Here is an 11,186-nt window from a genome sequence, read left to right as displayed (position 1 = left end):
AAAACTGGTTCATACTTGAGTCAAATCGTCATGCACAATGATGAATAAATAAAGAGCATATAAAATTAAAGGAATTTAAAAAGAGTCTTGCACAGATCAAACAGCAGGTGGCAGTAGAGTTAGTTGTATGACCATCACAAAAAGGTTAGACCATTTAAAAAAAAAAGATTTAAAATAAATTCATGATCATGAAGGTTGAACATCCATGATACATGCAGTAATTCATTGGTTTGAATGAGTCCATTAATACCACACAGTGGTCATCGTTGGGGGGGTCGACAAGCTCCTCACTACAGATCCTTCTCTTTATTGCGGTTCCCCACAAACTCGTCCATTGAAGCCTGCAAAAGAAATAGATAGGAGCCCGTTTACACCTGCCAATATTGAATCCTTGTTGAAACACATTCCAATTCACTTTTCTTTCTTTTTTTATCGCCACGGCAGGATTAAAAAATGCTCTAAAAATGTCTCGTTGGTCTGTCAATAAGATTTCACCGGTTGAATCTTGAAAATAACAGTTTTAGAACTTTCGAGGTTCCAAGTGGGCAGCTGATGAACCATAAAATTAACTTGTGATGCTGATGTGTTGAAACTCCATTAGGAGTCTTGAGAAATGTTCTAAACAGCAACATGATCTGTTTTTCAAACTAGGTTTTCTAATAACAAAACAGCAGACTGAGTGCTCAAGTGGGTTGAGGCAGGTGAACCAAGAAGGTGCTCTTTAGCAAGGAGTCATAATACCATGGAAAATAAAAAACTAAGGCAGCTCTGTACAAAATTAAAAAGCCTTTATTCTTGGGCTAGTTAATGATGAACATTTAAAAATGCCTACATGTTTGGGCCAAGAGGCCGTCGTCAGGGCAGATCAAACATCTACAGCTGCAATCTTAAACAGAGACTCTGGTCACAAACATGTACAATAGGCATTTTTATATGTTCATCATAGGTTTTCTAATAGTTCTGAATGTTTTTTTTCACTCAGATTTTTGTGGAGGCTTAATGAGTTCACAGGCACTTTAAAAGCGTCTCTGCTGTTACTGTATATGTGAACCCGGCTTCACACAAAACAGGCTTGGACAGGTTCAGCCAGAGAGCACTACCTCTCAACCACCAGGTGGCAGCAGAGACCCACCGATCCACTATGGTCACACTGTAAATAGCCACTAAATAAGATCAAGGACCACGCAGACGGCTCAAAGTGCCTGGGTTACCTGACTGATCTACCAATCATTTGTCCTCTTAAAGATCCAATCCTTATGATTTGTAGATTAGTTTAGTGACAAAGGGGCATCAAGTGTTTGACACACACCTGCATGAGCAGTCTCTCTTTTCTCAGCTTCCTGTAGAACAGAAGTACTTCCGGGTCGGCCCGGACCACACGGGGGTCGAAGTCCATGACCCTGAGGCCCTCCAGGCTCCTGGCGCGGGACAGAGCTACGTAGGCCTGACCGCTCTCAAACACCCGCGCCAGGGAGATCTCCACACAGTCCAGAGTCATGCCCTGAGAGAGAGAGACACACACACACACACACACATTAATGAACACACCCGCGCCAGGGAGATCTCCACACAGTCCAGAGTCATGCCCTGAGAGAGAGAGAGAGAGAGAGAGAGACACACACACACACGTTAATGAAGACACCCGCACCAGGGAGATCTCCACACAGTCCAGAGTCATGCCCTGAGAGAGAGAGACACATACACACAGACACACAGACACACACACACACGTTAATGAACACACCCAGACAGAGTCATGCCCCTGAGAGAGACAGGCACGCAAAGACGTACCCACATAGGCAGAATACACACACACAGAAAGACAGAGACAGACAGACAGACAGACAGACAGACAGACAGACAGAGACAGACAGACAGACAGACAGACAGACAGACAGACAGACAGACACACACACACACACACACACACACACACACACACACACACACACTCATTAATGAACACGCTCGCTAATGAAAAGACAGAATGGAATACACACATTCATCAAATGCAGAACACACCATCTGCCCCTCCCATGACATCACTCAGCCCCCCATTTCCTGTTGACAAAACGCGGACGAGTGTGGAGTGATCAATGAACTCAATAGACCCTTTTCCCAGCAGCCATTTTGACATTTGTCATCGCAGGATAAACACAAGAACTAATAACACTAATTAAGTCCCTGTTCCATTTAGAATTTAGGTGGGTCAGGGCCCTAGTATTGTGTATGCTGGCTCACTAGAAGGGCTCTGGCACACCAAGTAGAAACGGACCTTAATTAATTTGATTAACTACACCTGTGTTTGCCCTGTTATGACATGTCGGGAAAAATCGCTATTATCCAAAGTGATTCTCGGCTCCTCTATCTGACCGATCACAAACAGAGTCCGCTGCAATGGGAGCTTTAAAGGGTAGCTAATGACTTCTGGTCAAAGGTCAGTGATGTGAGAACAGAGGCGTCCGTTTACCGGCAGTCAGTGTCCTCTCAGTGAGAGGTTCTGAGATAAGAGCAGGACTGGGTCCACTGAGAGTCCACAGAAACAAAAAGGTCAAGCGGAGGATTCACTAGAGCGAGCTGAATTGAGATGATGGACTATGAGTGTTGTATTGTTTTTAATGTTGTGTGTTTACACTTGCCTTTTTAGCTGCTCTGTAAAGCACTTTGATCAAAAGCGCTGTATAAATAAAATAATTATTATAATTATTATAATTATTATTATGATGATGATGATGCGTGGTCCACGGGTCTGATGCCGGGTCCGCAGCACAGGTATCCTCCATCATCCGAGGCTTGATTCCATTCCAACAGCTCTCTCCTTCCCCTCCCTAGCCCCTCCCCTCTCCCTAGCCCCTCCCCCTTCCCTACTCAGTAAGGGCCTATAGATCTAAGATGATGGAACGTTTGATATCAGTGTCTTTTTCAGTTACCGTCAGTCGGCGTGAGTCACCAGCGGTTGAGGACACGGGGGGGATCAAACTGATGACTCAAAACAGTCACAGTTGACCTGGAGGTGGCGTCTGTGACTCCTCATTCCTATAGCCATCACGGGGACCCTAAAATGCGACGGCGCATTCTGGTCCTAGCCCGGCTCTTGTGGATAGAGCCCGGGTTAGAATCGGTTACGGTCAGTTCAGTGACGTTAGCGTTTAGGGATGCTAAAACAGTTAATCGACTATCGATGAATTGGCCATAAGAATTTACTTGAGTAAGATTTGGTTACTCAATTAATTGCTTGTTAATGGAATTGAACTTCTTTTTTTTTCTTTTTTTTTAACAAACGTTATTAGCGGGAGTTGTCTGAAAATGTAATCATGATTTAAGGTCTGACTGCACATGAGGGCGCCACGTCATTTAGTGAAGGCTAATTGGGATGCTGGGAAATTTCAACGACAAAGCAAAAATTAAGCGAGCAAAGCAGTCAAGCGTGGGAAGTTCTTATCAATTAAATCGACTATTGTTTGTTAAGGTTAACAGTTATCAATTAATAAAATTCCTGGAAATTTGCAACCCTATTAGCGTTCCAGCGCACCTGGCTCTTGTGGATGGAGATGGCCCAGGCCAGTTTGAGTGGCAGCTGCTGGCGGCTGAGGTAGAGCCCGCCCCCCGCCTTGAACATCCAGCGCTCCGGCTTCAGCACCTCTGTGGCGCCGCACAGGAAACGCACGCGCGGGAGCCCTAGGGAGACAGGAAGTGAGTCACTGGGAGACAGGAAGCGAGTCACCGGACCGCGCAGAATTATTCTGCCGCTGCTGCAAGGCTGAGGAGCCAAAACCTGAGCATTTTACTCCTTTATACGAGTATGAACAATGAAACAAAGAAATATTGTGCCCTAAAAAGAGAGCTGTTGGGAGACCACTTCATATACATGTCAGGGAAAAAAGCTTGATTTATCCATTGTATATGCATAGATAGACCCAAAACAAATAAGCATAATCAAAAACACGGAGGTGTTGGGTGACCGTATGTTTACAGATATAAACCTTGTTTTCCAGGCTGGAAGTCCAGCACCACCCCTCTGGCTCCATTGACCAGGCCTCTCTGGACGTCCAGGTTCTTAGTTAGCATCACCTGGGAACGCAAACACTCTAGTCATCTACATCTCAATGTTGATGCTGCTAACGGTTAATGATACACAAGGGGGCATGTAGTAGCTGCGTGGTCTGCCGCGCTTCAAACATATCCCTTCGCTGCAACACATCACTCCACAATGACACGCAAGTTTGTATCCCTCCACTTTCCTCAACCATGTTAGACTAACCCTCCACTCTAGAAGAATTCTCTCCAAACTGCACTGCAGATGTGAGAACATAGCAGCTAAACGTAGTCCTCCTCCCTCCGCTGCCACAGAGCAATGTATCCCTCCGCCGGGTGGGGACTAACCTGTGCCCCCACTTTGAGCTGCAGCAGCCTGCTGACGGGACTCTGGGCATCAATGGTCTTCTCCAGGGAGGGGTCGCTGTCCAGCGCCTCAAACAGACGCACCGGCCCTGGGGGGGGGGGGGGGGGGGGGGGGTCAGGAGTTAGTGCTCTAGTAAGGCGCTTCCTTGAATCAAAAACGAAGGAAGGGACATTATGTCACCACGTGGCGCGTGCACGCAGATCGCTGCCAAGCGTGAAAACTCTCAGTTTGGCCGTCAGTGAAGTGAATGCGACCCCATCTCCTCCCTTACGACTTGGTCATTTTAACTGGTTATAACCCCGGGTGGCAGATTCATGGGAAGTTTTTTTGCATAGTTAACTAGCTTGTAACGTTTGATATATTGAGCTGTGTGGCCAGGCTTGATGTCAAAAACTAATCGAGCAGAGAAAGAGTTGGGGGCGGAGATGCAGCCCATCTATGGAGAGACGTTTCCCGGTAGTATAGCGTGTTTTATAGAGTTGACTTGACAGGAGGAGCCAGCCCTCACTGGTCATCTGAAGACATCATCTCTAGAAAACAGAACCAATTACAGCTCACAGTTGCAGCCTAGCGAGTCACCGCCGCGGGATCCCACCAATCACAGAGCTCAGCCGGTGACTGTATAAAATAACACAAAACAACAACAGGAAGTTGTGGGGCTGGGGACATGGGTTCCTGTTTGTGGATGTGCTAACAAACTGAGTTAGTCCCCCCCCCCCCCCCCCCAAAAAAAAACACCTAGAAATATAGCTGTGATGTTCCCAGCTGACTCGACACCCGAGTCTCTTAACAGCCAATCAGCTACTGCATAGGTCTACAGGAAACGGGCTTCTTGGAAGCACTGCAGGTGGACAAAAAGCCTAAAACATTTCAAAAGTCAATCAGCACCAGCATACAGGAAACAAGCAAACATGGTTCTTGGTAGGACTGCAGGTGGACAAAAGGGCTAAAGAAAAAGGGTCTTTACACTGAACAAGTGAGCAGCAAACATGTCCCACGCCCAGGGTGCATGTTCCTTTGTGTTAATGAAGGAGTGGAAACTTGATTTTTTATTTCCTTCATGAATATGAAATGTTTTAAGTGTTATTCATTTTCCACTAATGATAACTGTACCCACAATGCACCTATCCCCGATACTAACCTATGAGAATTCTATCATTTAGAAACACCAAAAAAGCTAAGCACCTCAAGCTCTGAACTCTATGGATTTAGAAAGTTGACAGGCTACTGAGTAGAACCGACTATACTTTTACTGAGACAACACGCATAGTTTTTATGCACAAAGCAAAATGCACTTGGCAATAGGGAAAAATGAATTGTTCCCCCTGCAAATGAGCGAACTAATGCACTAACATACACAGGTCAGTCGAACCCCCCCTCCCCAATTTCATCAGGTGAATTAAATTTCTACCTGGCAACTGCTGTAGTTTATTCTCATTGGTCAACTCCACGTCATCCTTGTGAGTGCACAGCCTGGTTGCTAGGATACCGTCCCTTTCAATCTTGTGATAGGCGCTCTGCAGCAGCTTGGCAGTCACTTCCTCTGTGACTCTGTGTGATTGAACGATATTAAAGGATGTCATCAAACCACTTCCTGATCCAGAACCATGCATTTCGTCTTATTCAACATTGTATTGTAATAACATAATACAAGAACAACATTTGGGTGTATGTTATTTGGGTGTATGTTAGGGAGCGTTTGTTTCGACAGCCCCGTACCTGCCCACCCTGACTGTCTGCAACAGCGAGATGAAGGTCTGGTCCGTCTGCCTCCTCACCTCCGTCAGCTCCATGTTTCTCTGGATGACCTTCCTCCAGCTCCTGGCCTAGGGGTCAGAGGTTACACTATAAGGTGTCTGATGCTTATAATACTTGTGATTTTGTGGCAGTAAGAATTCTTAGTTCCTACAAATAGTCACGAGCAGCCAGCTTAGTGTTGGATGTAGTCTGACTCAACGGATGAAGGTTTTGGAGATAAGACTCAGCATTCGTTGCCCAATCAGTGTCGACGGATCTGATTCCCAGCCCAATCAGACTCAAATCCAGACTATGTGAAACGACAACAACCTAGCAACGAGGAGCGAAGACAAGTGATTGCTCTAAAGAAAGTGTTTTTTCCCCCTAGAGTCCAGCCAGACCTTAGTCCAGCGCTGGCACAGCGTTAACGAGGTGTGGAAATAGGTCTGACTATGCGAGACTAGGTTGGATCATGTGACATAGGGGGTTCTGGGGGGTGAGGGAGGAAGGGGGGGGGGTGAGAGGGACGGGGTTCTAAAAGAGAGGGAGATAGAGGTAGTTCATAAGAGAGAAAGAACTAGAACTAAAACAACAACCTTTCAGCACTGCTACTCTGAGATGCCGGTTAATACGGGCTCTGGGCCTTTTGAAGGACAGTCTCTCTCTGACCTGGAAGCAGAAGCTGGCCTTCTCCTTGCCCTTGGAGATCGGGGGCAGCTGGAGGAAGTCTCCGCACATGATCAGCTGGATACCCCCGAACGGCTCTGTTGACCTCCTCACTGACCTGGGACAACGACACCAGGCACATGGATGTACAGTTGGGTTCAGGAAATGTATCACAAGTGTCACTAAACAATTCTATCTATATAATATAGCTGCAAGCAGCAATGTGGGGGCCAAGCAGGACGCGCGACCAGCGCATCAAAGACAACAAGCGAAATACGCCATAGCCGCTTGCGAATCTCTACTGCAGTTTTGAAAATCAGGCATACGGTTCAGAATAAACGCATTTCCATCTTTGACAGGTTGGTGGCGCTAGAGAGTTTGAGGTATCTACAGACTTGGTGACAGGGGTCATGGGACCGTCCCCGATGAGTGTGCTTAATGTGGTTATGATACATTAAAACGTTAGTGAGATATGACCACACTTCCTGTTTGGCAGCTTGGACGCCAAATTCAATTGGCTGCAGCGGACGAACGCCTTTGAGAATCGAAAATCCCTGTAAGACTTTTGTGGACATTGGTCTAGAGAATGTGTACAGCCAGATTCATGTAGATTGGTGCAAATCCCTAGGAGGAGATACATTTTAAGTGTTTTACACAAAATACAAAATGGCGGGAAATCCAATTGGTGGAAAATGACATCATAGGGTCCGATGAACTCGGCACAAGCCAGGGATTCCAACGATACCTCATTTTTTTTAAAATCGGTCACACGGGTCAAAAGTTGTGCCTAAACGTACTTCCAACTTTGACATGGTGGTGGCGCTAGAGGGTTCGAGCTGTCGCGATGACACTTGCCGACAGAGGTATTGAGACTGTCCCCGATGAGTTTGCTAAATGTGGCTTTGATACATTAACAATTTGCTGAGATATGACCCCATATCCTGTTTGGTGGCTTGGATGCCAAATTTGATTGGCTGTAGCGGGCAAACGCTTTCGAGAATCAAAAATCCCTGTACAACTTTTGTGCACATAGGTCTAGATAATGTGTATACCGAGTTTCGTGCAGATTGGTCGAAATTCCTAGGAGGAGATACATTTTAAGTGTTTTTCATAAAATCCAAAATGGCGGAAAATTATGTCATAGGGTGCGTTGAACTCGGCTTGAGCCAAGGAATCCAACGGTACCTTGTTTTTGAAAATCGGACTTACAGGTCAAAAGTTGCATGCACAAACGCTCCTCCAACTTTGACACGTTGGTGGCGCTAGAGGGTTCGAGCTGTGGACATGGGTCTTGGTCAAAAGACTCAGGGGACTGTCCTGAATGAGTGTGCCAATTTTCACAACTTTTTACCATACGGTTCTATGGGCTGCCATAGACTCCAATGGCAGAAGAATAAATAATAAATAAATAAATAAATAATAAGAAAAGGTACAAGAACAATGGAGGCCTTCGCAGCTTCGCTGCTTGGCCCCCAATTAAGACTCAGAATTTGAGCCCCACAAGAACATAGTATCCCTCCACCCCCCAAAGGATATGTAGACCCTTTACCGGAGGATGGCAAGTGACATCCATCACATGTGTGTGTGCTCTCTGCACCCCCAGAACATATCCCTCCGCTACACCACGAGATGTAGATCCTTTACCTGGCGATGGCCTCCAGTTTGTCGAAAAACTGGGCCTCCACCATGGAGACCTCGTCTATGATGAGGTGCCTGCAGCTGGTCCAGTGCTGCAGAACACCGGGCCTCTGGGCCAGCTCCAGACACCGCTCCAGAGGGGCAGAACCAGACCCAATACCTGGAGGGGGGGGGGGGTAATTATGATTACAGTCCTGAACCATTCTCTGTAAAGCGCATTGTGTTGCCTCTGGGTATGGAATGCGCTATACAAATAAAACTTTGATTGATTGATTCAGGTATTTTTCACAGCAACAGTGGTCTGGGGCCATTAGCCAGCCACTGACCTGCGAAGCTATGCAACGTCGTTCCCCCGATGTGACATGCTGCCACCCCCGTACTGGCCGTGGCATAGGTGCTCTTGGGGGGCAAGGACCCCACTATCCTCTTCAACAGGAACGACTTCCCTGTGCCTGAAGAAAAAAAAAGAACAAAACTGACCTGTAGCATTTGCTGCTACCCACACAACACTAGGGTCGGGTAAGGAGGAGATGATGAGTTAGGAAGAGCTGCATACATTACCAGATAGAAACAAATCAATACAATATAAAGGCAATATAAGTCAAGGGTATATAGAATATGGAGTTGTTTTTTTGTTTTTTTTACATACAGTACACTCAGTTCTTAACCACTACTGATGTATAAAAACAGTACAATTGCAGCAAATTTGCTATTAGAGTTTATAGAGACCCATGTATTCAGTCACCCCTACTACCCCCCTATAGAGCTGGGCGTTTGTTTACCTGCGCTCCCTGTGAAGAAGATGTTCTTCCCGCTGAGGACAGCGCGCAGGACAGCGGTCTGCTCCTGGTTCAGCTTGTGGGCGACGGGAAGGGACAGGACAGGCCTCTTGCTAGGGTGCAGGGCCTTGACCTGAGGACCACACAGGAACATGAACCAAACACACCCGAATAAGGATGGACAGTAGATAACCTCTGAGGCATTCATATATTGGTTGGTTACTTATGATAAAGGTGTGTGTGTGTGTGTGTGTTCAGTGATTGGTTAGCTAATTGTTTGATGATTGACAAGCAGACCAAAGCAGTCATTCAGTAACACAGTTACTGAATCCAGAGTCTGATTAATCAGTCCAGATTAATCTTCAGCCCTGTAAATATAGTGGCATCGCGATCCTGATCACATGAGCTCACAATCTGTTTCCCTCCACAGATCAGCCTGGAAACACTCCCATTCATACAGATTTCCACTCGATCTGGCCTTGATCGGGCCAAATGTTTATCCAGTAAGGGGCCGTTTTAATACAATGCAAGTCTATCCAACTGCATCTGTTGATAACACCCCTTGGAAATTGAAAATGAACTGAGAATTTCCAGACCCCTTCACATTTGCAAATTGAGTCTGAAGATGCCAGGCTAGTAGATCAGAGTGATGGTGATGGAGAGTGAATTTCAACTTAGCCTACAGAGAACCCCTAAACTCACCGGGCTGGAGTCACAGTCTGTCCTTGACCTTTTGACCTGCTGTCCTCCTCCAGCCGTCTTATTAGCGTTCCTCTCCGTCAGGCCTCTAGAGGTCAAAGGGGCATTCACTCTGCTCCTTAGTTCGTTGGCTTTTTGTACATCCTTCTGCTGCAGTGGGCTGATGGTCTCAAAGCTCCGCGGCAGACCAGCGTTCAGCTTCGCCCGGTCGGTGAGAGGCTTGGCCATCTGCCAGGCCTGGTGCTTGATGCTCAGGGTCTTCAGGAACACGCTCAGCCGGTGAGGCGGACAGTTCGATATCAGAACCTGGATGTTTTCCGGAATTAGTTTGACAGTGCATTTTCCATCCTTAGCGAACCGTGTGAAGAGCTTGAACTCTTTGAGCATGTAGTTTTGGGGTACTTTCCCGTCGTGGACGCGCAGAATGATCTCCTGGAACTCGTTGCGTCCCAGAACAACCGCTGCCTTGCGGATGACCTGGCGTTTGATCGCCTGGCCCGACGAGTTCAGGCGCTCCACCACGACACTGCACTGGAACTCAGCGTGGTCCCCTTCCAACATTATAACAATGACGGTGTGTTCTGGGGACACAAGAAAAAGAGTAAAGTAAGAGACAGAGTAAAGATAACGTAACAGGTCGCTGGCTAGCTAGTAGATAGCTGTTGTATGCCTAGATCGCACACGCCTACGTTCCCCATTTAGCTAGCTAGTTTGTTGACCAAGAAAGCACAAATAACACGCCGACGCTGATGATGTGCCCCGCTGTATCGAGGTCAACTCACACGATCTAAAATAAGGCATCGGTGCTGTTTAAGTTAGCTCTATATGCTGTATGATAATCTGCCAATTCAGGCAAACGATTTCTCTAGGGGTGTTATTAGCTCTGAAAAGTTGTAGCTATGTATTAGTGAACCATAGCTACACGTAATGAAAAACGTAGACTAGTAGTCAGACAGCATAACTAGGTAGGCTACTAGCGTTACGTTAAGTTCCGAAATAGCGTCTGCGCCAGCAAAAGTAGAGGGAACAATATGGCTTTGGAATCTTACCTCTGTTAGAAATGAAATCTATAATAAATCGCAGAATATATCATGAGGATCGCTGCTGCTTCAGTAGACTTGTCTTTAGTAAATGCCGATTTCAAACTTCAGTGGTATTCACTTGACCAATGAGATGAAGGTCCTTTAAAACTATAACCAATCACAGGTAGGTATTAAACTCTAACACCTTAGGCCCCGCCCACTGCGGTATACGTATCCATACGT

General features: G+C 46.5%; 1 protein-coding gene across 1 annotated transcript; it reads right to left on the bottom strand.

Moving 5' to 3' along the window:
- Nucleotides 1–290: 290 nt before the first annotated feature.
- Nucleotides 291–10,482, bottom strand: pif1 (PIF1 5'-to-3' DNA helicase homolog; the record flags this gene model as incomplete). Its single annotated transcript, XM_084446392.1, has 12 exons — nucleotides 291–341; nucleotides 1,310–1,501; nucleotides 3,533–3,678; nucleotides 3,984–4,071; nucleotides 4,384–4,490; nucleotides 5,814–5,953; nucleotides 6,122–6,228; nucleotides 6,809–6,923; nucleotides 8,450–8,603; nucleotides 8,770–8,895; nucleotides 9,226–9,355; nucleotides 9,925–10,482. 12 exons carry the CDS (start codon nucleotides 10,480–10,482, stop codon nucleotides 291–293), a joined length of 1,914 nt encoding a protein of 637 aa, XP_084302518.1.
- Nucleotides 10,483–11,186: the final 704 nt, after the last annotated feature.

The sequence above is a fragment of the Borostomias antarcticus genome (genome assembly GCF_949987555.1).
Source record: "Borostomias antarcticus genome assembly, chromosome: 12".
Taxonomy (NCBI): domain Eukaryota; kingdom Metazoa; phylum Chordata; class Actinopteri; order Stomiiformes; family Stomiidae; genus Borostomias; species Borostomias antarcticus.
This window is presented reverse-complemented; position numbering and strand designations above follow the sequence as displayed.